Source organism: Oncorhynchus kisutch, linkage group LG6 (assembly GCF_002021735.2).
Source record: "Oncorhynchus kisutch isolate 150728-3 linkage group LG6, Okis_V2, whole genome shotgun sequence".
NCBI classification, from domain to species: domain Eukaryota; kingdom Metazoa; phylum Chordata; class Actinopteri; order Salmoniformes; family Salmonidae; genus Oncorhynchus; species Oncorhynchus kisutch.
In genome coordinates, this window is record NC_034179.2 from 18,230,707 (window position 1) to 18,258,384 (window position 27,678).

Here is a 27,678-nt window from a genome sequence, read left to right on the forward strand (position 1 = left end):
GTACACTCAGATTTTTTTATATAAATATAAACGATCAAACAAAACATACATGTATTGTGTAACATGAAGTCCTATGAGTGTCATCTGCTGAAGATCATCAAAGGTTAGTGATTTATTTGATCTCTATTTGTGCTTTTTGTGACTCCTCTCTTTGGCTGGAAAAATGGCTGTGTTTTTCTGTGGCTTGGTGGTGACCTAACAATCGTTTGTGATGCTTTCGCTGTAAAGCATATTTGAAATATGACACTGTGGTGGGATTAACAACAAGATTACCTTTAAAACAGTATAAGATACATGTATGTATGTTTGAGTAAATTTAATTATGAGATTTCTGTTGTTTTGAATTTGGCGTCCTGCACTTTCACTGGCTGTTGTCATATCATCCCGTTGACAGGATTGCAGCCCTAAGAAGTTAGTGACTATGCATATATGATGAACAGAGAGTAAGAGTAGCGTAAGAGAGGATTTGGCGGGGGGTGGGTGGGACACAATGCAGATAGCCCGGTTAGCCAATGTGCGGGAGCACTGGTTGGTTGGCCCAATTGAGGTAGTATGTACATGAATGTATAGTTAGTGACTAAGCAGATATGATAAACAGAGTAGCAGCAGCGTAAAAAGAGGGGTTGAGGGGGGTTGTTGCATTACAGCACTGGGAGACTAGTCACATGACAGCCTGCTTGGAGTTTAGCAAATGTACTAAAACTTGATTAAAGTCCACACCTGTGGTAAATTCAATTGACTGGACATGATTTGGAAAGACACACACCTGTCTATATAACGGTCCCACAGTTGACAGTGCATGTCAGAGCAAAAACCAAGCCATGAGGTCAAAAGAATTGTCCGTAGAGCCCCGAGACAGGATTATGTCGAGGCACAGAACATTTATGCAGCATTGAAGGTCCTCAAGAACACAGTGGCCATCATTCTTAAACGGAAGAAGTTTGGAACCAGCAAGACTCTTCCTAGAGCTGGCCGCCCAGCCAAACTGAGCAATCGAGGGAGAACGGCCTTGGTCAAGGACGTGACCAAGAACCGGATGGTCATGCTGAAAGAGCTCCTGAGTTCCTATGTGGAGATGGGAGAACCTTCCAGAAGGACAACCATCTCTGCAACACTCCATCAATCAAGCCTTTATGGTAGAGTGGCCAGACGGACGCCACACCTTAGTAAAAGGCGCATGACAGCCCGCTTGGAGTTTGCCAAAAAGCACCTAAAGGACTCTGACAATGATAAATAAGATTCTCTAGTCTGAGAAACCAAGATTGAACTCTTTGCCCTGAATGCCAAGCGTCCCATCTGGAAGACACCTGGCACCATCCCTACGGTGAAGCATGGTGGTGGCAGAATCATGCTGTGGGGATGTTTTTCAGCGGCAGGAACTGGGAGACTAGTCAGGATCAAGGCAACGATGAACAGAACCAAGTACAGAGATCCTTGATGAAAACCTGCTCCAGTGCTCTCAGGACCTCTGACTGGGGCGAAGGTTCACCTTCCAAAAAGACAACGACCATAAGCACACAGCCAAGACAACGCAGGAATAGCTTCGGGACAAGTCTCTGAATGTTCTTGAGTGCCCCAGCCAGGACTTAAACCTGATCGAACATCTCTGGAGAGACCTGAAAATAGCTGTGCAGTAACGCTCCCCATCCAAACTGACAGAGCTTGAGCGGATATGCAGAGAAGAATGGGAGAAACTCCCAAAATACAGGTGTGCCAAGCTTGTAGCGTCATACCCAAGAAGAATCAAGGCTGTAATCGCTGCTATTTGCTTTGTCATTATGGGGTATTGTGTGTAGATTGAGGGGGAAAAAAACAATTGAATTTTTGAATAAGGCTGTAACCTAACAAAATGTGGAAAAAGTCAAGGGGTCTAAACACTTCCTGAAGGCACTGTACATTTGGTATGCTACAGTAGAAACGACAACACAATATACAGTAAATAAAGCCCTTACTTCGGTAGGAACGCACACATGTCCAAAGTCTCATTTGTAAGGAAACTACAATGAAGGTAATGCGGGCGCCGGCCAGATAATGTGCCGGGGGAAAAAGTTTGTGCAATCCTGTTCTGACTAGAGATGGGTAACAATCACATTTTGCAACAGTGAGTGCACATAAAAAAACCTCACACTGGGGAAACCGTTAGAGATATTTGGAACTTATGCGTGAAAAGGTTAAAGCAGTTGTATTTAATGCTTGTGGAAAAGCTGGGGAAGTGTGTGTGTGTGTGTGTGGGAAAGGGGGATATCTAGTCAGTTGTACAACAGAATGCCTTCAACTGAAGGGTCTTCCGCATTTAACCCAACCCCTCTGAATCAGAGAGGTGTGGGGGGCTTCCTTAAATCGACGTCTTCGGCGCCCTGGGAACAGTGGGTTAATTGCCTTGCTCAGGGGCAGAACTACAGATTTTTACCTTGTCAGCTCAGGGATTAGATCCAGCAACCTTTCGGTTACTAGTCCAATGCTCTAACCACTAGACTGTGTGTGTGTGTCTGCATTTTCTGACCTGCTGCATCTTCTTGTACTCTCCAACACGGGCGTAGGCCATGAACAGGTGAGAGTGATACTCCTCGCTGAGGGGAACCTTCTTCACCGCAGCTTCATACAGCTTAGTCACCAACTCAGCTACAGACAGAGGGGATGGGGAGAGTCAACATCACAACATCTAAGGCCTTTGCAGACTGTATGGCAGCTTCAGTCTTTTACAATCATCACATTACACTGTGCGATGTAATCAAATGAAAATATTGATAACCTGGCCAGACTGCACAATTTGCTTCAGTTCTGTCATCAAATTCTGCGATTGGCTTGAGAGTCTACGTAGGCTATGTAAACTGCAGCGGTGTATTTGATCTGCGCATCTGCCAGCACCAGCAGAGCAAGCCACTCTTTATGCTTATGCGCAAGTTTGGAAAAAAAAATGAAAGTGTGCATAGTTTTCATATAACTGTACATGTCCGAACTCAGAGTCAAATAGGCTTCCCCAAAATAGCATGGTCGCTGTGGTAGAACGCTTACTTTGATTGGTGATTTTGTGCATTTATCAAAATCCCATCGGGTAGCCTGATTTCAGATTATTAGGGAAATCATTCTTCTTGCACAGCATGTAAATGTTTAAATCGAACTATTGTATTAAACTGATTATTCACAATAATGTGCATACTTAGTGCCGGCCATGTTCCTATTGGTCAGTCACCAGGATCAGCTCGTAACACCAGCCACACTATACAATAAATGCGAAACAATTCTGACACTGCCAGAACTTTGTCGGAGCCTACGACCGCACACAGTGGTACATAAAAGTAGTCAGACCCCGTCACACTGAACGAACCAAGACATCCGACAGTCGTTTACGACCTACCAATTTGCCAACGAAGTAGAAATTTTGTTTGGGACAGAGAAATCATAGCATAAGACAGCTAAAATCTTACAGTCTATGGGGGCGCTTTAAAGATAATTCAGAGAGATGTGTGGATGTGTGCGTGTTTGTGTGCGTGTTTACTGCCTTTGTGGAGAACAAAAGTACTCAGGGATAGTAAAACAAGAAAAATCTGGAATTGGGGACATTTTCCTGGTCCCCTAAAGGAAAAAGCCTATTTTAGGCTCAGGGGTTAGTGTTAGGTTTAGGGGTTAGTGTAAGTGTTAGGTTTAGGGTTACGGAAAATAGGATTTTGAATGGGAATCAAATAGTTTGGTCCCCAGAAGGATAGTACAACAAATGTGTGTGTGTGTGTACTCACGGCGGTGCATCTCTCTGTACAGTATAGTGAGAGCCTGTAATGAGTTATCGTCGGTGGGTTCGAGTGTCGCCACCTCCTGGGCCAGGCTAAATGCTTCATCCTGCTTTCCTGTTCGCTGCAGACCGATGGCTTTCAACACCTGGCGAGAGGGATCTGCCTGAGTAACATGCCACCATCATCATCGTAGGGGGTAGAAGTTAGGGGCAGGGTTTTAGGTAAGGCCTAGGGGGTCAGGTATGGATATAAGTGCTTGTCTCTCTTTCAGTCATTAACCCAACTTCATTTACAGCTGCTAGCGAGCAGTTTTTGACCAGACCAGGAAAAGCTCTGGGCTCCATCTTGGGCCCTAAATACAGCCCAGAGTCCCACCCACCTTGGCACAGTGCAGGTCCTTGTGTTTCTTCAGCAGTTTGTCAGCCTGCTGGATCGCCATCTTGTTGTTGCCATTGTCCAGGTAGTCTTAAGGGAGATGACATTACAGAATCAGTTAACCTACTCCATACAGTACTATAACACATACACACCCACCCCAGCCCAGTCCCACCCAAGGAGAAAGGGAGATATTCCTTGTATTTATCTACAAACCATTCATGGAGTACTAAGACCTGTCAGCAACCAAATTTTAATATAAACTTGCACACTGATTTCAATAATTTAACCAAAGCCATTATCAGGCTCTGGAAGTAGTTTCTAAAATGTGGAATGTCCAATCAAAGACGCATATTTTGAACCAATGGGTAAAATAATATGTTAATTGTGTAAATAATCATCTAAAACAACCAATGGTCCAAACCTCATGTTTCTAACATAATAACCTTTCAAACATTATTGAAGTTTTTACCCTTGTAGGATGACCAAAATTGAAAAGTGATAAAAAAATAAGGACAGTTGCACAGCATAGCGTAAGCTAGGCTGGATGCTGTGCGAGAATAAAGACTACCTGACAGGCTCACTTTCCCGTTGAACTCGTCATGTCATCATTCTTCTCGAATAAGCAGGTAAGATAGATATTGATTTTGAGACATGACATGTAGCATTTCTTTGTTTTAGTATACGCCTTTTTATATTTCATGAAACATTCCTGTTATGTTTTTGAAGATTTCTCACAAAAACAAGCAGATCTCTGAAATGTCAACTGGGTGTACCATAAGCTTTTTTCCCTAAGCCTTTTATATATAATTCACATTGTCATGCAAATGTAGCTTCTTTCTTTTTTTACAGAGCACACACAAAGACAAGCACGCACACAGTCCATTTCATAGGGCAAGTTGGGGTCTAGACTTCAGGGCAGCTGGATGCCAAAATGAACCCTGCCAGACAGACACACAGTGCTCTCCAGCTACACTATGTCATCAGCCCAAACAACAGCCAGGCCAACATCATTATGTCTCGTGTTGGCCATCAGGGTTTCCCCATTCTTCATAAACCAAATGTCTCTAGATCAGCATCAATTTATATATCTACACCCATACAGCAGAAATATTTTTCTGTTGTACAACAGGTATATTTTCATTGTGTCCAGTGTCCACTCACTGACAGCCTCTGTCAACTGATGATAATCAACTCCACATGACTTCAGCAGAGCTTTTGAGGAATGGGAAACAGAGAGAAAGCTGAGAGACCAAACAGAAGTCTCAACGGTGCATGTAATTAGAGCAGTTTGAAAATAAATCTAACTGGATCTAGCTAGCTATCTGTATGATATAATACGACACTAGAATGTCATCGAATGGCCCAAATCAAAGGCTACAACACAACCATGCATATCAAGCTAGCCAACCTTAATCCTCTTAAACATGACAGCTAGCTAACCATGATCATTGATCTGTTGTTATAGCCTTCATACTTTGTAGCTAGATAACAAATGAGTCAACAGAGTTGGCATCAGCATCAGAGACACGAAATCAACAACACCCGCTAATAAAAACCCATCTAACCAGCTATTTAGTTAGCATCACAACTACTGCCTTGTAACGTTAATAGCCAAACCATGGCATCCTGTTCTAGAGAGCTAAATTAGCATCAAATGGTAATTTAGCTAGCTACCGAGTTAACTGACGGTAAAACGCATCCGACCAATGTGTGTAATACACCCCGGTGTATCTGACCAACTAACTGGTTAGCTTAAACATAGATGCTGATATGTCTGTGGATTGCAAAACTATTTGTAATAACGTTAAGACTCAGATCCATCACTGTTTCTACATGCTAACATAGCTAAGCCTTAGTTAATTAGCTGTCAAATCAAAGAGGCCTGAATTTAGCAAGTGGGAGAGACTAATCGCAGAAACTATTTTAGGGTGTAGTTCATTGCAAATCTGTTTCATCGTGCATTGAATAATGGTGGGCAAAATATCTGCAGTTGTGCGCTGTCAGAATTGTGCTGACATCCACTCAAGCCAAGGTGCACGGTCATTCGGCGCTGCAGGCGAATTGAGTCCGGGGATGGGACTTGGGGGGCCCCTGGTGCTGCCCAGCGAGTCCCAGACACAAGCTACTGATCAGATGACTGCTCCGGTACGTCGATAAACAATGACAACACATTTAACCAGACACAAATGTGCTGTTTCCTTGCGAATTGTTACCGTAAATGGGTCTAAGTCTCCGGTCGTTAGGGTCTTGCACATGGCCTCTAGCCGCCATGTTGGAGGTTACCAGTATATGTCTGAGCATGCGCGGTCGCGTCAAACCGGCAGGAATTAAAAGGGGCAGTACATATTTTTTTTCACCTTTATTTAACCCGGTAGGCTGTCAGGCTCTCATTTAGAACTGCGACCTGGCCAAGATAAAGCAAAGCAATGCGACACAAACAACAACACAGAGTTACACATGGAATAAACAAGTATACAGTCAATAATACAATAGAAGAAGTCTATATACAGTGTGTGCAAATGAGGTAGGATAAGGGAGGTAAGGCAATAAATAGGCCATAGTGGCGAAATAATTACAATATATCAATTAAACACTGGAGTGATAGATGTGCAGAAGATGAGTGAGCAAGTAGAGATACTGGGGTGCAAAGGAGCAAAATAAAAAATAACAGTATGGGGATGAGGTAGTTGGACGGGCTATTTACAGATGGGCTATGTACAGGTGCAGGGATCTGTGAGCTGCTCCGACAGCTGGTGCTTAAAGTTAGTGAAGGAGATGTAAGTCTCCAGCTTCAGTGATTTTTGCAGTTTGTTCCAGTCATTGGCAGCGGAGAACTGGCGGCCAAAGAGGAATTGGCTTTGGGGGTGACCAGTGAAATATACCTGCTGGAGGGTGTGCTATGGGTGGGTGCTGCTATGGTGACCAGTGAGCTGAGATAAGGTGGGGCTTTACCTAGCAATGATTTATAGATGACCTGGAGCCAGTGGGTTTGACGACGAATATGAAGCGAGGGCCATTTCAGTAGGATTTATCTAAATTGAATCTACTCAATACAGCAAATGCCAAATAAATGTTAAAATACAGTCTCAGTATGTCAACTGCAGTGCTTTAAAATACTTTAAAATACTACTTAAGTAGTTTTTTGGGGGTATCTGTACTTTACTTTTTATATGTTTGACAACTTTTACTTTTACTTCAGTACATTCCTAAAGTAAATCATGTACTTTTTACTCCAAACATTTTCCCTGACACCCAAAACTACTCGTTACATTTTGAATGCTTAGTAGGACAGGGAAATGGTACAATTCACACAGTTATCAAGATAACATCCCTGGTCATCTCTACTGCCTCTGATCTGGCAAATTCACTAAACACAAATACTTCATTTGTAAACGATGTTTGAGTATTGGAGTGTGTCCCTGGCTGTCCGTAATTTTTTTTTAAATAAATGCGAAAATTGTACAGTCTATTTAGCTTAATATATGGAATTTGAAATGATTTATACTTTTACTTTTGATACTTAAGTATATTTAAAACCAAATACCCAAGTAAAAGCCGACAAGGTAAAAATCTGCCTTTCAGCCCCGGAGCCAGGCAGTTAACCCCCAACAACTGCTATCCGAGCGCCGATGATGTGGTTGTCGATGATAAGGTGGCCCCCCGCACCTCTCTGATTTTAGGGGTTGGGTTAAATGTGGAAGACACATTTCAGTTGGATGCGTCCAGTTGTACAACGATACCCCCCGTTTCCAACTGCCATTTACCCATACTGATCTTTCATTATTTGAAAAGACTGTAGTTTTTTACATGCAGTTCACAATGACACATGACTGTTGTGCTTAGCTGTGCCACTAGTGGTCCCTCTTGGTCTGTCAAACTCTGGTCAAACTCTGACCTTTAAAAAATATTATTCAGCTCTAATTTTCTCATTTTAATTTAAAATGTCTCCATTAAAATTGAATTGATCATAAAATAATAATTCCCTATGTATGTGAGTGATATACTGATCTGCATATCAGAATGATGTCTTAACGAAACAACTGCAGATACCTTGAAATGGTCCCCACTCCAGTCCTTCCCCAGATAATGTACTGTACTTTCTTCACCACTACATGGCCCTAAAAATATATGGTCTACTGAAAATAGATATTCTATAAGTCTTCTTCTGTCTACCTCTGGAGAAGTGAGCGTTGACTGAGACATCAAACCAACTCTAGGTGAGAATAACAAAGTGAATGAACAGAGAGTAAATATAGAATATTAGCTTAAAACTATTGTGGAGCTCCTGCAACTACAGTTGAGTCATGGAGTCATTAAGGTTGGAGTCAGGTTGGAGTCATTAAAACTAGTTTTTCAACCACTCCACAAATTTCTTGTTAATAAACTATACTTTTGGCAAGTCGGTTAGGACAACTACTTTGTGCATGACAAAGGTAATTTTTCCAACAGTTGTTTGCAGACAGATTATTTCCCTTTAATTCACTGTGTCACAATTCCAGTGGGTCAGAAGTTTACATATACTAAGTTGACTGTGCCTTTAAACAGCTTGGAAAATTCCAGAAAATTATGACATGCCTTTAGAAGCTACTGATAGGCTAATTGACATCATTTGAGTCAATTGGAGGTGTACCTGTGGATGTATTTCTAGGCCTACCTTCAAACTCAGTGCCTCTTTCCTTGACGTCATGGGAAAATCAAAAGAAATCAGCCAAGACCTCAGAAAAAAAATTGTAGACCTCCACAAGTCCGGTTCATCCTTGGGAGCAATTTCCAAACGCCTGAAGGTACCACGTTCATCTGTACAAAAAATAGTACGCAAGTATAAACACACTGGGACTACGCAGCTGTCATACCGCCCAGGAAGGAGACGCTTTCTGTCTCCTAGAGATTAACTTACTTTGGTGTGAAAAGTGCAAATCAGTCCCAGAACAACAGCAAAGGACCTTGTGAAGATGCTGGAGGAAACGGGTACAAAAGTATCTATATCCACAGTAAAACGAGTCCTATATCGACATAACCTGAAAGGCCGCTCAGCAAGGAAGAAGCCACTGCTCCAAAACCACCATAAAAAAAGCCAGACTATGGTTTGCAACTGCACATGGGGACAAAGATCGTACTTTTTGGAGAAATGTCCTCTGGTCTGATGAAAGAAAAATAGAACTGTCTGGCCATAATGACCATCATTTTGTTTGGAGGAAAAAGGGGGAGGCTTGTAAGTTGAAGAACACCAACCCAACCGTGAAGCACGGGGGTGGCAGCATCATGTTGTGGGGGTGCTTTTCTGCAGGAGGGACTGGTGCACTTCACAAAATAGATGGCGTCATGAGGCAGGAAAATTGTGGATATATTGAAGCAACATCTCAAGACACCAGTCAAGTTAAAGCTTGGTCACAAATGGGTCTTCCAAATAGACAATGACCCCAAGCATACTTCCAAAGGACAACAAAGTCAAGGTATTGGAGTGGCCATCACAAAGCCCTGACCTCAATCTTATAGAAAATTTGTGGGCAGAACTGAAAAAGCGTGTGCGAGCAAGGAGGCCTACAAATCTGACTGTTACTCCAGATCTGTCAGGAGGAATGGGCCAAAATTCACTCAACTTATTGTGGGAAGCTTGTGGAAGGCTACCCGAAACGTTTGACCCAAGTTAAACATTTTAAAGGCAATGCTACCAAATACTAATTGAGTGTATGTACACTTCTGACCCACTGGGACTTTGATGAAAGAAATAACAGCTGAAATAAATAATTCTCTCTACTATTATTCTTATTCACATTCTTAAAATAAAGTGGTGATCATAACTGACCCAAGACAGGGAATTTTTACTAGGATTAAATGTCAGGAATTGTGACGAACTGAGTTGAAATGTATTTGGCTAAGGTGTATGTAAACTTCCGACTTCAACTGTAAATATAAACAGTACCGGCACCCAAAATGAGTACTGGCATCTGTTTCAGTCCATGTCAAGCATAACTACCATCACATGAAATGCCCATGAAAAGCCCTCATGCAAATAAAGGGCATAATTTCAGCAAAATACATTGATACATTTTATTATTCAAAAGTTCTAGTCAATATCCATTGTATTGTTGTATTTTTTATTTATTTTTACAGTCACTTCCAGGGCTTGGCACTATGTGGTATCTTGCCCCCAGGTAAGGGCTGACATGCTGACCTGGACATTTATGTATTTTTCTCATCATGATGTCAATTTAGTAACCCGGTAGAGGTATGTCAAGGGGTCAGATCGAATTTCGTAAGTAAATTGGTGAACTGGAAAATAAATAATTGATATTAATGTGGCAATATCGTATTTTGAGGTAAGACGGTGGTATGTGGGCTCGTCAGAAAGTCCTTAGCTAGCTAGTGTTTCGTTAAACGTCATTTGTCCCTCTTTAGCCAGGCTTTTGGCTTGCTAACATTAGCTAGGTTAACTTGCTAGCTAGCTTTGCTGTCATCCAGTCTTTGTTTTGTTTTTTCGTCGAGAAGAATCGTCATTCTTCCATAACACATGTGTGTCACTGGTAGTTATCCGCCTGGAGCTCGCAGACCAGTCTCTTTCTCCACAGGATTTCCAATAGCCCGCTGGGGAGTTTAATTATTTCAGTTTTAATATTGACGTCGCCATCTTGCTAGATATACGTTATTTATTTAATGTAACTAGCACACAGTGACGTATGGTGTTTGTTTTTTGCACTCTTCCTCACAGGAGTATGATTTTTATAGACAGCCATCCTAATACATGAAATGTTCTGTGAAGCAGGCAAGAATAACTAAGTACTTCCGAGTCACGGATTTTTGGAATCCTTCAGAATAAGAGTACCGTCTTGTATACGTTGTATTAATGATTCATTATGGTGAAAGTGACGTAAAATGTGCACAATTATTGATATCGTTTATACTAGCATACAAAGAATAGTTACAATTATTTCTATAAGATATGCGATTGATATGTTTATTTTTTAAAGTCTGAATGGTCAACAATGTTTTTTGTATGTGTACTGCTATCATTTATTGGACCATACACAATTTTCTGTACATTGTGTCCAGTAAAAGGGGCCATTCTACTCAGGAGCACTTGTAGTTTCCAAATCCACAGAGTTTACACCCAGAGGAGCGTTGCTGCTTATTTTGTGGCCACTCTTTAAGGACCGATCAGCTTAAATCCAATAGTTTTTTCATGCTGGACATAAACAATTTTCTGTATGTTGCGTAAAGAAAACAGACAAATACATTATCTTATAGAAATACTTTTAATTACTCTTTGTATGATAATTAGTATAAAATATATTGATTGTGCACATTTTCAAAAGTATACAGGACTTGACTCTTATTCTGAAGGATAAAAAAAAAAACTGTGACCCAGAAGTACATAGTTATTTTTGCCAGCTTCACAGTGGTAGAACATAGAACAGCGGAATAATTACTTTTGAGGAGTCAGGCAACAGAATCAGAGCAAGTCACTCCCTCTTACCATCAGAGACCTGCTCAGGTTACTGTTTCTGGAACACATTTGTCTGAGTAATTTAGCAATGATGGCAATAGGTATTGATCCAGAAGTTGATGCTTTGTGTTTGCCTATTCTCCCTTTTTTTCTATCCCTCTCCCCCTTTTGCTCTCTGGCCCTGTAGTTGAGGATGTGTCAGAGGAGGATTTGCAGGAGAAAGCACTGAGCTCAGCCAGGCTCTCTCTGAGTGGGAAGACATAGTTGGAGAGAGCAGCCGTCTTACATCATCACATCGGCAGCAGAACCATGGGAGACATGGTCATCGAGACCTTCCCACCCAATCCTGGTAATAATCAGGGTATATAGCAATATGGATGACATATTTAATGAATATGATGCTGTACACAAACCAATGCATTATTATATGTTGGTGTGTAATAATACTAATACATGTGGTGTGTGTGTATAGGGAGATGGGGTGTGTTAAAACATATTCGGAGATTTCAGAATGACTGACTAAAGAAAATACAGCTGTGGTTATCAGTCTGTCAGACTTTATAGGAATATAGAAACTACTAGAAACCTACATTTCTCCCCTTGGTGAGCAGACTGGGGCAGAGGGAGAGGAGGGTGGAGGAGCCCAACCCCTAGAGGATCAACCAGACGGGAGGGGTCCTACTGAGGGCCCTACAGAAGTCAGTGCCGAGGGCACAGAGGTGGCTCCAGACTCGCCCTCCAAGCAGCTTCCAGACCAGATCTCCTTCTTCAGTGGAAACCCCTCAGTGGAGATCGTCCACGGCATCATGCACCTCTACAAGACCAAGTGAGTCTCTGTTGCTATACACAACACTGAGTGTGTTTACATGCAGACTAATAATTCGACATTTAACTAATTATGGCAGAAGGCCGAGTATGGCTTTAGACATGTAAACACCTTACTCTGCTTATCTTAATCGGCATGAAGTCAAAATCTAAGAAAGCATACGCCGATTAAAACACTGGTTTTCTGAGCAATCTTTCTTATTATTAGAATGTAAACACAGGTTGAAATATCAAAACGAACTCTGAACCAACTATTAATTTGGGGACAGTTCGAAACACAAGAAAACATTAATGGCCATTTAGCTAGCTAGCTTGCTGTTGCTAGCTAATTTGTCCTGGGATATAAACATTGGGTTGTTATTTTACCTGGAATGCACAAGGTCCTTTTTTCTGGATCTTTGTAGAATTTTTACCCATTTTGAGTCACACAAAATCGTATGTTCTCTACTCAAACAATTAATTAATCCACATCCACATTAATCTCTCCGCCTTCTGTCTTCTTCGGTGGACTTTATATGGCAGTTGGCAACTAACTTTAATGTGCATTACCACCATCAACTGGACTGGAATGTGAACCTCAGTTAATTTTTCAATCACCCATGTGCGTATATGCTCCTAAAAGACTATGAGGAGATGGGAGAGGAGGGACTTGCAGCACGTCATGCGTCAAGTAGAACCAAGTTCTATTTTAGCGCCTGGCTACGCAGACACTCGTTGACGCGCACTAGCAGTTTGGATGAAATGATTGAATAATATGTATGTGTACACAACGCAAGTGGTGTGGTCAGCATGTTACTGTGAGAGAAAAGGGGAACAGAGTGTCTGGCCAAGGTCTGTTGAGGAAGGTGAACAGAAGGTCACTTGTAAACATCGTGGAGACCCGGTAGAGAGGAACTGCTACCAGAGCACTCTACTGCGAAGACAACATTCTAGTCGTCCGTTTTGAGTTTTTACTCTGTTCAGAAACTAAGAGTGCTCATTGAGTCTGAACCCATTGACTTAATATTTCCATTCAGTAGGCTTGGGCGGTGTCCAGATTGGGATATTCGGTAATATCGGCGCTGAACACGAGGGGTGCTACTTTCATACCCCAGATAGCCTCTAATCCGAAGGTTAGCAATACTAACAAGTACATTAAGTAAAGTTTTACAAGTAACTAAAACATGCTAGTCAGTTTGCTGCACACTCAAAATAAATATTAGAAAGCAAGGCTCTTGATCCAGGAGGGGATTCTCTGCTGTTATCAGGAGAAGCTTCATTTGGCAAGAAGCTAACCAGCTAGATAACTACTAAATTGACAAACGAAATGCACAATTGCAGTGCATTTAGCACATTTTAAACAGTTAACTTAATAGTTATAATATTTAGTTTAGTTGTAAATTGCATACTGTAACTATGGTTGAAAAACCATCTGGCTATTTCCAAATATCCCCGGTATACATTATATCACCCAAGCCTACCATGCAGTAGACATTCTGTACTATATCCGGAGCGACTACAATTTACCAAAGATATTGTTTATTGAAAAGATTTCTCACTGGCAATATGAGACAATTTAGTTTCTCCTGACTGTCCCGTCGCAGCAAGATGACATCACTGACGGAGGATGTGTGTCGCAGTGCCATGCTGTGTATCCTGACCGTACCCTCCACCATGACAGGCCCTCCTAGGCCCCTCCCCCTGGCTAATGTTTCCCCTCCTACGCCCCTCCCCCTGGCTAATGTTTTCCCTCCTACGCCCCTCCCCCTGGCTAATGTTTTCTCTCCTACGCCCCCCCCCCCAGCTAATGTTTTCCCTCCTACGCCCCTCCCCCTGGCTAATGTTTTCCCTCCTACGCCCCTCCCCCTGGCTAATGTTTTCCCTCCTACGCCCCTCCCGCTGGCTAATGTTTTACCTCCTACGCCCCCCCCCCCCCTGGCTAATGTTTTACTCCTACGCCCCTCCCCCTGGCTAATGTTTTACCTCCTACGCCCCCCCCCCCTGGCTAATGTTTTACCTCCTACGCCCCTCCCCCTGGCTAATGTTTTCCCTCCTTACGCCCCTCCCCCTGGCTAATGTTTTCCCTCCTACGCCCCTCCCGCTGGCTAATGTTTTCTCTCCTACGCCCCCCCCCCCCTGCTACGCCCCTCCCCCTGGCTAATGTTTTCCCTCCTACGCCCCCCCCCCCTGGCTAATGTTTTACCTCCTACGCCCCTCCCCCTGGCTAATGTTTTACCTCCTACGCCCCCTCCCCCTGGCTAATGTTTTACCTCCTACGCCCCTCCCCCTGGCTAATGTTTTCCCTCCTACGCCCCTCCCCCTGGCTAATGTTTTCCCTCCTACGCCCCTCCCGCTGGCTAATGTTTTCTCTCCTACGCCCCTCCCCCTGGCTAATGTTTTCCCTCCTACGCCCCTCCCGCTGGCTAATGTTTTCCCTCCTACGCCCCTCCCGCTGGCTAATGTTTTCTCTCCTACGCCCCTCCCCCTGGCTAATGTTTTCCCTCCTACGCCCCTCCCGCTGGCTAATGTTTTCCCTCCTACGCCCCTCCCGCTGGCTAATGTTTTCCCTCCTACGCCCCTCCCTATGGCTAATGTTTTCTCTCCTACGCCCCTCCCTCTGGCTAATGTTTTCTCTCCTACGCCCCTCCCCCTGGCTAATGTTTTCTCTCCTACGCCCCTCCCCCTGGCTAATGTTTTCCCTCCTACGCCCCTCCCTCTGGCTAATGTTTTCCCTCCTACGCCCCTCCCTCTGGCTAATGTTTTCTCTCCTACGCCCCTCCCCCTCCAGAACCTTTGGATCTGTCTGATCTGTGGTCATATCGGCTGCGGTCGCTATGTCAGTCGTCATGCCTACAAACACTTTGAGGAGACGCAACACACGTACGCCATGCAACTCACTCACCACCGTGTCTGGGACTATGCTGTAAGTACAGGATACTGTGGAGGGCTAGGAGCAAGAGTACCGACTTCTGTCTATAATCAACTACAATGTATATAAAACAGGGATGCAACAAATATACAATTACATTTTAGTCATTTATCCAATGCGACGTACAGGAGCAATTAGGGTTAAGTTCCTTGCTCAAGGGCACATCAACATATTTTTCCCCTAGACTGCTCTTGGATTCGAACCAGCGACCATTCAGTTACTGGCCCAACACTCTTAACCGCTAGGAAACCTGCGCCCAATGTACAATTGTTCTTAACATTTAAAGTGCAATTTTTTTAAAAACATTTTAATGATAAGAAAAAATAATAAAATTACGTGAATTCATAATTCAGATATGATCCTGCGTATGACCGCTATGGGGGCCAATGCAGTTCAATCTACTGGCTACCTGACAGCGCTCATCTTCCTGCTGTCCCCTACCCCTTTTTCGACGTGGCATCTTGTAGTCTGGTTCTAGATATGCCATCAGGGCAGTGAAGCCAACATCCTCTACCACTTGACAATGGCTGCATATCAACTGCTGTGATTTTCTCACCCCGTCCCTTATCTGCTGCCAGCAACTGGTTGGGTCACGGTGACTCCCTTTCAGATGGTTAAGCATTGAACCTGTACTGCCTCTGCAGCTCAATTCCACCCTGCAAAGTTTGTATTTATTTCACCACTGTAGTATACTTAGAGGCTTCTTAGATTGATGAGTCATGACACGTAAGTAGGGTTTAGTATTTAATTGAGTCAATACTGCCATCAATTGGTCAACATAAATATACCAGGCTACTCCACCCCCCCTTTAAAGCTAATAACCCAACTTAATTCCTTTCTGAGCTATGCTATTTTCATATTTAAAAAAATGTCAAACATGATCTCCTTTAGGATCTGAACTGTAGGCCATCCTTTCAGAATAAATTCATGCACTTGTGATAACGTCACATCCTTTGAAGTCTATTGCCTGATTTGTGCTGTGTTCACCTGTGCATCATCCAACACATCGATCATCAAAACCTGGTCATTTTCTTCTTCCTTAATGATGATTTCTGGAACGGGCAGCCTACTCAGAGCATCAGCATTCCCATGGTATCTACCTGGTTTGTAAATTATTATTTTCTTAAATTATTATTTTCTCCGCTGGCGACAACATTCTTGACATGAACCCGATAGGTTTCTCTGCACCAATCTTCATCTGGAGTGATAGCACCGCCCCCACATCATACGATGAGGCATCACACGATAAGATGAGATCTCTGTCTGGTGAGAAGTGCACTAGCACTTCAGCTGATTGCAGTAACACCTTTACTTTGCAAAAGCTTCTTCCTGTTTTTTTGACCATTTCCAGGCCACATCCTTCCATAACAGTTGATGCAGAGGAGCTAAGAACGTAGAGTGGTTCGGGAGGAAGTGATTATAATAGTTCAGTAAGCCTAGATAGGCTTTCAGCTTGGCCTATAGAATCTGGGAGTAGCATCAGCAGCAACATGAATGGTAGCTTGGACCCCTTTTAATGTCCCTAGCTCTTCTTTGAAAACACACTCATGCTTTGAAATCAACTGATGCAGTGTCAATGTCTCTGTGGTGACATGTTTGATTTCATCCCAGTTCAATTTTATTTCCTCCAACCACCCTCTCCCTAGTAAGCTGGTGGCAGTACCTTCCACTACTAAGAGAGGCAGACTTCTCTTTTGTCCTTGATATTCCACTTGAACATCAGCAACTCCAATCACAGGGATCTTCTCCACTGTGTACGTTTTGAGTTTAATGGGGGTGTCTCTCAGTTTAGGCACTTCAATGTTTTTTCCACTTCCTATAGAATTGGGACCTGTTCATCAGCGTGACACTACATCCTGTGTCCTAGTTCCAACGGTACCTTAAATCCATTTATTCCCATTTCCACAATGAAAGGCTTCACTTTTTCCATATTCACCCACTGTAGACTGTACATTGAGAATGCTTGCTCTGTGTTTGCGCACTCACTTTCACTTTCTATCACTTGATTAGAGCGGTAGCTAGAGCTTCTGTGGGTATTCTGTTTTCTGTCCGTTCTCTTTTCTGCAGCCCGTGGCTTTTTTTTATTGCGGGCAACGCCCTCGCAATGTGGCATATTATCCCATCCTCGTCACCAAATATGTAGTATCCTTAGAGGCTTCTTAGATTGATGACTCGTGACACTTAAGTAGGGTTTAGTATTTAATTGTAACTTAGAATAACATTCTCTAATGCACCTGGCTTAAGCTACCTGAAGCTTTCTTAAATCACGGTTATATAGGTAGACATAGGAAATGGCTATGGATAGCGGAAAGCAAACTCCCGTATTGAGTCAATACTGCCATCTATTGGTAAACATAAATATAGCAGGTTACTACAACCACCTCACATGACCTTCTCAGTATTGCCATACAGGACTTCGCTCCTGTCCCTTCCCTGTCTTACTCACTTACATTTTTTCAAATTGTTGACGACGTGCGAAGCAATTTATTTTATCATTTGAAAGATGCATATCTCCCCCTAATGTTACAGCATTGTTGCATTAGGTATCTGTTTAATAGTGTTCCCTTTATGATGGTGATGATCAGGACCTGTTAGTGGTAGTTTTGCGATAACTGCACTGTGATTTTCATTTTGTAAAAAATAAAATGTTTTTTAGTTTAGGGATTTTATCTAAATGTTAACGATCCCAATGTCATTTAAACCTTCCCACCACTAATATAAAACCCTCTGTGTGTAGCACCGCAACAGTGCTTCACTGATTTGTGTGTGTAGATAACTATTTTCACAGGCTGGTGGCCAGTGGGACAATTTTTATTTTTATTATTTTTTTATTTTATTATTATTATTATGTTTTCTTCTTGGGCCTCTATAACTATATCTATTGTTTTTATTTTTGTTGTTGTTGTGTGATTTGGATTGATCCCCTCTACCACACGGAACCCCACTAATCTACTGACGGAGCGCAGGAGGTGGCTAACAACAGACCTCCATCCTATGCTAGCTTGCTACCGATGCCCTGGCTAGCTGTCTAAATCAGCAACCAACCTCTCCACTCACCGGACCCTTTTGATCACTCGACTAAGCATGCCTCTCCTTAATGTCAATATGTCTTGTCCATTTCTGTTCTGGTTAGTGTTTATTGGCTTATTTCACTGTAGAGCCTCTAGTCCTGCTCACTATACCTTATCCAACCTATTAGTTCCACCACCCACACATGCAATGACATCTCCTGGTTTCAACGATGTTTCTAGAGACAATATCTCTCTCTTCATCACTCAATACCTAGGTTTACCTCCACTGTATTCACATCCTACCATACATTTGTCTGTACATTATACCTTGATGCTATTTTATCGCCCCCAGAAACCTCCTTTTACTCTATGTTCCAGACGTTCTAGACGACCAATTCTCATAGCTTTTAGCCGTACCCTTATTCTACTCCTCCTATGTTCCTCTGGCGATGTAGAGGTGAATCCAGGCCCTGCAGTGCCTAGCTCCACTCCTATTCCCCAGGCGCTCTCTTTTGACGACTTCTGTAACCGTAATAGCCTTGGTTTCATGCATGTTAACATTAGAAGCCTCCTCCCTAAGTTTGTTCTATTCACTGCTTTAGCACACTCTGCCAACCCGGATGTTCTAGCTGTGTCTGAATCCTGGCTTAGGAAGACCACCAAAAACTCAGACATTTTAATTCCAAACTACAACATTTTCAGACAAGATAGAACTGCCAAAGGGGGCGGTGTTGCAATCTACTGCAAAGATAGCCTGCAGAGTTCTGTCCTACTATCCAGGTCTGTACCCAAACAATTTGAACTTCTACTTTTAAAAATCCACCTCTCTAAAAACAAGTCTCTCACCGTTGCCGCCTGCTATAGACCACCCTCTGCCCCCAGCTGTGCTCTGGACACCATATGTGAACTGATTGCCCCCCATCTATCTTCAGAGTTCGTGCTGCTAGGCGACCTAAACTGGAACATGCTTAACACCCCAGCCATCCTACAATCTAAACTTGATGCCCTCAATCTCACACAAATAATCAATGAACCTACCAGGTACCTCCCCAAAACCTTAAACACGGGCACCCTCATAGATATCATCCTAACCAACTTCCCCTCTAAATACACCTCTGCTGTCTTCAACCAAGATCTCAGCGATCACTGCCTCATTGCCTGCATCCGTAATGGGTCAGCGGTCAAACGACCTCCACTCATCACTGTAAAACGCTCCCTGAAACACTTCTGCGAGCAGGCCTTTCTAATCGACCTGGCCGGGGTATCCTGGAAGGATATTGATCTCATCCCGTCAGTAGAGGATGCCTGGATATTTTTTTTAAATGCCTTCCTAACCATCTTAAATAAACATGCCCCATTTAAGAAATTTAGAACCAGGAACAGATATAGCCCTTGGTTCTCCCCAGAACTGACTGCCCTTAACCAACACAAAAACATCCTATGGCGTTCTGCATTAGCATCGAACAGCCCCCGTGATATGCAGCTGTTCAGGGAAGCTAGAAATCATTATACACAGGCAGTTAGAAAAGCCAAGGCTAGCTTTTTCAAGCAGAAATTTGCTTCCTGCAACACTAACTCAAAAAAGTTCTGGGACACTGTAAAGTCCATGGAGAATAAGAACACCTCCTCCCAGCTGCCCACTGCACTGAAGATAGGAAACACTGTCACCACTGATAAATCCACCATAATTGAGAATTTCAATAAGCATTTTTCTACGGCTGGCCATGCTTTCCACCTGGCTACTCCTACCCCGGACAACAGCACTGCACCCCCAACAGCAACTCGCCCAAGCCTTCCCCATTTCTCCTTCTCCCAAATCCATTCAGCTGATGTTCTGAAAGAGCTGCAAAATCTGGACCCCTACAAATCAGCCGGGCTAGACAATCTGGACCCTTTCTTTCTAAATTATCTGCCGAAATTGTTGCCACCCCTATTACTAGCCTGTTCAACCTCTCTTTCGTGTCGTCTGAGATTCCCAAAGATTGGAAAGCAGCTGCGGTCATCCCCCTCTTCAAAGGGGGGGACACTCTTGACCCAAACTGCTACAGACCTATATCTATCCTACCGTGCCTTTCTAAGGTCTTCGAAAGCCAAGTCAACAAACAGATTACCGACCATTTCGAATCTCACCATACCTTCTCTGCTATGCAATCCGGTTTCAGAGCTGGTCATGGGTGCACCTCAGCCACGCTCAAGGTCCTAAACGATATCTTAACCGCCATCGATAAGAAACATTACTGTGCAGCCGTATTCATTGATCTGGCCAAGGCTTTCGACTCTGTCAATCACCATATCCTCATCGGCAGACTCGACAGCCTTGGTTTCTCAAATGATTGCCTCGCCTGGTTCACCAACTACTTCTCTGATAGAGTTCAGTGTGTCAAATCGGAGGGTCTGCTGTCCGGACCTCTGGCAGTCTCTATGGGGGTGCCACAGGGTTCAATTCTTGGACCGACTCTCTTCTCTGTATACATCAATGAGGTCGCTCTTGCTGCTGGTGAGTCCCTGATCCACCTCTACGCAGACGACACCATTCTGTATACTTCCGGCCCTTCTTTGGACACTGTGTTAACAACCCTCCAGGCAAGCTTCAATGCCATACAACTCTCCTTCCGTGGCCTCCAATTGCTCTTAAATACAAGTAAAACTAAATGCATGCTCTTCAACCGATCGCTACCTGCACCTACCCGCCTGTCCAACATCACTACTCTGGACGGCTCTGACTTAGAATACGTGGACAACTACAAATACTTAGGTGTCTGGTTAGACTATAAACTCTCCTTCCAGACCCATATCAAACATCTCCAATCCAAAGTTAAATCTAGAATTGGCTTCCTATTTCGCAAAAAAGCATCCTTCACTCATGCTGCCAAACATACCCTTGTAAAACTGACCATCCTACCAATCCTCGACTTTGGCGATGTCATTTACAAAATAGCCTCCAATACCCTACTCAACAAATTGGATGCAGTCTATCACAGTGCAATCCGTTTTATCACCAAAGCCCCATATACTACCCACCATTGCGACCTGTACGCTCTCGTTGGCTGGCCCTCGCTTCATACTCGTCGCCAAACCCACTGGCTCCATGTCATCTACAAGACCCTGCTAGGTAAAGTCCCCCCTTATCTCAGCTCGCTGGTCACCATAGCATCTCCCACCTGTAGCACACGCTCCAGCAGGTATATCTCTCTAGTCACCCCCAAAAACAATTCTTTCTTTGGCCGCCTCTCCTTCCAGTTCTCTGCTGCCAATGACTGGAACGAACTACAAAAATCTCTGAAACTGGAAACACTTATCTCCCTCACTAGCTTTAAGCACCAACTGTCAGAGCAGCTCACAGATTACTGCACCTGTACATAGCCCACCTATAATTTAGCCCAAACAACTACCTCTTTCCCAACTGTATTTAATTTTAATTAATTTATTTATTTTGCTCCTTTGCACCCCATTATTTTTTTATTTCTACTTTGCACATTCTTCCATTGCAAAACTACCATTCCAGTATTTTACTTGCTATATTGTATTTACTTTGCCATCATGGCCTTTTTTGCCTTTACCTCCCTTCTCACCTCATTTGCTCACATTGTATATAGACTTGTTTATACTGCATTATTGACTGTATGTTTGTTTTTACTCCATGTGTAACTCTGTGTCGTTTTATCTGTCGAACTGCTTTGCTTTATCTTGGCCAGGTCGCAATTGTAGATGAGAACTTGTTCTCAACTTGCCTACCTGGTTAAATAAAGGTAAAATAAATAAATAAAAATATTAGTAGTGGGAAGGTTTAAATGACATTGGGATCGTTAACATTTAGATAAAATCCCTAAACTAAAAAACATTAAATTTTTTACAAAATGAAAATCACAGTGCAGTTATCGCAAAACTACCACTAACAGGTCCTGATCATCACCATCATAAAGGGAACACTATTAAACAGATACCTAATACAACAATGATGTAACGTTAGGGGGAGATATGCATCTTTCAAATGATTTACCACGGAAATAAATTGTGCGTGTGTGCGTGTTTGCGCAATTGTGTGTGTTTCTGCTTTTCAAATGGACTTTGGCTCCTTTGACAGTACTCTAAGAGGATGGGATCAGAAGTTAAGTGTATATCTCTGCTTCAAGGTGCCCACTTTGACTTCTCCCTCCATTCTTCTATAAAAAAAAGTCACCTTGTTTTCTTCCTGAAAGGAGGAGAGATTCATGTGAATAAGGAAGTGAGAAGTGGACAAATACCTCATGTTTGAATATGCTGGCTTTTCTAACTAACTGTCCAGTCAGTTTTTGTAGGTATGTGTGTTGTTATAAATGGGTTTAGAAAGTCTGCTTCTGAGGTTCACTACCAGCTGGCTGTCAGCGTTTGTCATCTCTGTTTTATTGAACATCTGACTCCAATCTGTTCTCAGGAAACGGAATGACTCAGTTCTATCGTGAGAATGTTTATTTATTTTTCATTTAGATCATTTAAAATGTGACAGAAAACAAACTGAACATCACTTTATCTGAGAGATTAAGTAAAGTGCTGAAATATTTAATTTATCAATTTAGCTCTGTGTAGACTTAACAGACAGGCACAGGTATATGTGGCTGATGCTTTGGCATTCCTACACTAATCTGAGATGTGCACCTGATGTCAAGGGTTGCCCTATTGCCTGGGCCAAGTCATTTGAGCAGTCATGCAAGTTAAGCCTACGGTTGCACGTTGGGCAGGTGATTTTTGACAAAAAAAAGTAAAAACAACCAAACTGCAAAGAATTCCAGTAACCTAAAGCTGATCTTTCTGGTTCCTCCCCATTGTTTAAATGAAAGACAGACAATGTATGGCAGTTGGGCAAGTTGAGCCTGTTCTACTTGCTAATAACAACCAAAATACAAAGAATTCCAGTAGTGATCTTTCTGGTTCCTCCCCTATGTGTAGGTGAAAGACAGGCAATATATGGCACTTCTGTGTGTAAATAGCTCATTTACATTTTCGGGCAAGTGCCTTTCAGACTTTAATGTCAATCCCTGTAATACAGTACAATACTCTACAAATACAATATCATACAACAGTTTGACTCCTGTCTCCCTGCACTTAACGGTGTGTATGTGACCACCATTTTCTTCACTGGCAACACATCTGTGGCAAGCCTGAAAGGGCACCATATTGCCTGTACACTGCACTACTGACCAGATCCTGATAAGCTGTGAACATGTTTGTGTTGAAATGCTGAAAGGCTACCGGTATTTTCTGCTCAGTCACAGCTTTCCACTATAATATAGCATCAATATTGTCATAGCATGGTATTGTATCTAGGTCAACGCAGACATTGGAATAGTACACAGCAGCAGCAGAATCCCACCTTTAGCCTATTGTGAACATGTCATATTTCATTTTACCTTCCTGAATGTCAACTTAAAGCAGTTTAAGTATTCACTGTGTTTTTTTGTTAACATGTTAAAGTGCTCAATAAATTGTGTTATTTGTACTCGGGGTGATGGTTTTGTTTTATAAGTTCCTCTATGAAGGTTCATGATAGTCAAAATGAAGACTTCCTAGAAAAGGCCTCTTTTTAAATAATACTTTATTTACCACGCACACTGGCTGCCCAGTCATTTCTGTGTGATGTCTGTGTAAAGGGAAGTTAAAGATGGTAAACTATACCATAAGTCACTTTGAAGAGAGTAAACCATAAGCTGTGAGTCATAGAGAGAGTTAGGGCTGGGGTATTTTTCTCCCCGCTCCATGGGGGGGGGATTTTTCGTGGCGCCCTGCTGACGAATATTTCGCTCATACAGCAGTCATAAAGGCCTAGAGCACTAATTTAATGTAATTTTTATTTAAAAAATGATATTATTTTTTAGCAGCACCCTCAGCACCCCTAAATCCCCTGTCTATGGGCTGGATTCAATACGTAGCTCTGAAGATCAGCGTTGTAGACCGGTGGAAATGTAAAGGTCATTTTTGGTTGAGCCGGAAATGCAGCGTTTACCCTAAATGCAGTCTCTGAAAAAAGTATGGTTGCTGAGGGTGAGCGAACTAGAATACAGAAGCTGTGGCTCTTTCATTGTTGATGGACACATTTAACAAGGTGTGGTAAACTTTATAGGAAGATATTTCAATATCATAATTCATGTCAGCCTGATTCAGATTTCAGATAGGTAGACTTAACATTCATTTAAGACAAAATATGTTCTTAAGCAGAGGCGTCATGCCCATAGGGGGCACAGGGGCACATGCCCCCTCAGATTCTGATATTTAAATATATATATATATATATATATATATATATATATATATATATATATTCAGACCCCTTGACCTTTTCCACAATTTGTTACATTACAGCCTTATTCTAAAATGAATTACATTTTTTTAAAATTTTCATCAATCTACACACAATACCACGTAATGGCAAAGCGAAAACAGGTTTTTGGAAATGTTAGCGAATTTATATAACAACAAAACAAATAGAAATAGCTAATTTACATAAGTATTCAGACCCTTTGCTATGAGACTCTAAATTGAGCTCAGATGCATCCTGTTTCCATTGATCATCCTTGAGATATCTCTACAACTTGATTGGAGTCCACTTGTAGTAAATTGAATACATTGGACATGATTTGGAAAGGTATATATATAAGGTCCCACAGTTGACAGTGCATGTCAGAGTAAAAATCAAGCCATGAGGTCGAAAGAATTGTCCGTAAGCTCCGAGACAGGATTGTGTTGAGGCACAGATCTGTACCAAAATATTTCTGCAGCATTGAAGGTCCCCAAGAACAGAGTGGCCTCCATCATTCTTAAATGGAAGAAGTTTGGAACTACCTAAAACTGTTCGCCCGGCCAAACTGAGCAATCGAGGGAGAAGTCACTCTGACAGATCTCCTCTGTGGAGACGGGAGAACCTTCCAGAAAGTCAACCATCTCTGCAGCACTCCACCAATCAGGGCTTTATGGTAGAGTGGCCAGACGGAAGCCACTCTTCAGTAAAAGGCATATGAAAGCCCGCTTGGAGTTCGCCAAAGGGCAGCTAAAGGACTCTCAGACCATGAGAAACACGATTCTCTGGTCTGATGAAACCAAGATTGAACTCTTTGGCCTGAATGCCAAGCGTCAGGTCTGGAGGAAACCTGGCACCATCCCTGCGGAGAAGCATGGTGGTGGCAGCATCATGTCTGGAGGAAACCTGGCACCATCCCTGCGGAGAAGCATGGTGGTGGCAGCATCATGTCTGAAGGAAACCTGGCACCATCCCTGCGGAGAAGCATGGTGGTGGCAGCATCATGCTGTGGGGATGTTTTTCAGCGGCAGGGACTGGAAGAGTAGTCGGGATTGAGGGAAAGATAAACGGAGAAAGTACAGAGAGATCCTTGAGGAAAACCTTCTCCAGAGCGCTCACAACCTCAGACTGGGGTGACGATTCACATTCCAACAGGACAACAACCCTAAGCACGCAGCCAAGACAACGCAGGAGTGGCTTCGGGACAAGTCTCTAAATGTCATTGAGTGGCCCAACTAGAGCCCGGACTTGAACCTGATCAAACATCTCTGGAGACAGAGCTTGAGAGGATCTGCAGATAAGAATGGGAGAAACCCCCCAAATACAGGTGTGTCAAGCTTGTAGTATCATACCCAATAAGACTCAAGGCTGTAATTGTTGCCGAAAGTGCTTCAACAAATTACTGAGTAAAGGGTCTGAATACTTATGTAAATTATACATTTCAGTTATATATTTTTTTATAAATGTGCAAAAAATTCTAAAATACCTTTTTGCTTTGTCATTATGGGGTATTGTGTGTAGATTGATGGAAAAAACGATTTAATACATTTTAGAATAAGGCTGTAACGTAAAAAATGGTGGGAAAAGTCAAGGGGTCTGAATACTTTCCATATATATATTTCTGTAATACAACTAGCCACCTAACAATTTGATGAAATTGGCTTTAGCCCAGATAGGTTTCCAATCTCCCAGCCTCATAATCTTCTTTTAATTGTAATATTTTTATATACAAAGGGTACCATTGGGAATTAGACCCTGGTCTCAGTTGGGCTACCCTGAATACATAAAACATAATACAAATACATTTAAGAAAACTAGTTACCAAGAAGCCATTTCAGGGTAACAATTAAGTTAGAGTAGCTAGCTTGTTTAACTATCTTATCTGGCATGCCTGCCTGCTGGCAAGGTTGGTAGACTTTAGAAAAGCAAACAATAACTAAATGTATTCTTTTCAATCTTATACCCAGATTTTAGCAGAGAAACAGAGAAGCATATTCAGTTTATTTTTATTTTTAAAGAACCACCACTCAGTAGGATACAGAAAGCTCAAGAGGTATGCTTAGATATGCAATAATGAACATGGCTCTGCAGTACTTTTATGTCAACTTTAAAAAAAACTTAGGTTCATGTTGAGACAACCATCTCAAGTTTGAATTGAAAACGTAATTGACCCCAACCATGACGGAGATGAGCCTCCTCTCTCTCATCCGTGAGATATTTACTCTTTCAAATCAACCACACCAAGCCCACACACACACACACACACACACACACACACACACACACACACACACACACACACACACACACACACACACACACACACACACACTCCTACCGCCCACACTCACAAATAAAACACTCACACCCTCTCAGCCATTAATAACACTCAGTTTTGTGAATTGTTCTCTTCAGTAGCATCATGTTGCGACATTGACGCAGAGCCATTCTGCCTTGGGCTAGTGCAAAGTAATTACAATCACAGGACAAAGAAGGTCAAACATTTGTAGAATGTAACCTAGTGTATGAAAAGGATTTCGAGGGAACTTAATCATGTGATGGTTTCATTATTGTTTATTTACACAAAACACTTACAATAGCAGGACAAAACTGAATTGGAGAGCCCATATTGTATTAAAGGTTGTCTTTGTTCACAACAACAATCCTCTATTGTTATGATGGATAATATGACAAGTTCTCTCCTTGAACTCTTGGTTACCAATCATCATTTGTACATAGATATGATGTTAAACCAGCCCTATCAGTTTCCCCACTGCTTGGCTGTGGGTTTCCTCTTCTCATATATGCTGTGAAGCAAATGACACACTAAATATGCAAACATTTATCACACCGCCTAGTTTTCCGCTAAGTAGAGGACCTCTAACTAAGCAAATGGATTAATTAAACAAAGTTATCCACACTCTGAGAAAAAAGGTTGTATCTACAACCTACAAGGGCTTTTCAGCTGTCTCCGAAGGAGGACCCTTTGAGGAACCCTTTTTGGTTCTAGGTAGAGCCCTTTTTAGTTCCATGTAGAACTCTCTGTGGAAAGTGTTCAACATGGAATCCAAAAGGGTTCTGCTTGGAACCAGAAGGGTTCTACGTCCCCA

General features: G+C 42.5%; 2 protein-coding genes across 6 annotated transcripts in view; one reads left to right on the forward strand and one right to left on the reverse strand.

Moving 5' to 3' along the window:
* LOC109882560 (N-alpha-acetyltransferase 25, NatB auxiliary subunit-like) overlaps positions 1–6,425 on the reverse strand; it is a 33,935-nt gene extending 27,510 nt beyond the window's left edge. For 2 of the 3 annotated variants that reach the window (XM_031826330.1, XM_031826328.1), the window contains exons 1-4: positions 6,323–6,425; positions 4,111–4,196; positions 3,738–3,894; positions 2,504–2,622 (exon numbers count right to left, since the gene is read on the reverse strand). In XM_031826330.1, the coding sequence (XP_031682190.1) occupies positions 2,504–2,622; positions 3,738–3,894; positions 4,111–4,196; positions 6,323–6,410 (450 nt within the window). In that variant the 5' untranslated portion in view covers positions 6,411–6,425. The remainder of the gene's footprint in view (positions 1–2,503; positions 2,623–3,737; positions 3,895–4,110; positions 4,197–6,322) is intronic. The other variant, XM_031826329.1, reaches the window with a different exon arrangement.
* Positions 6,426–11,500: 5,075 nt separating this feature from the next.
* Positions 11,501–27,678, forward strand: part of LOC109882565 (torsin-4A) — a 28,932-nt gene continuing 12,754 nt past the window's right edge. The window contains exons 1-4 of one of the 3 annotated variants that reach the window (XM_031826333.1): positions 11,501–11,601; positions 11,741–11,902; positions 12,165–12,379; positions 15,146–15,280. In XM_031826333.1, the coding sequence (XP_031682193.1) occupies positions 15,245–15,280 (36 nt within the window). In that variant the 5' untranslated portion in view covers positions 11,501–11,601; positions 11,741–11,902; positions 12,165–12,379; positions 15,146–15,244. Of the gene's footprint in view, positions 11,903–12,164; positions 12,380–15,145; positions 15,281–27,678 lie in introns of all 3 variants that reach the window. The other 2 variants (XM_020474665.2, XM_020474666.2) reach the window with 2 other exon arrangements.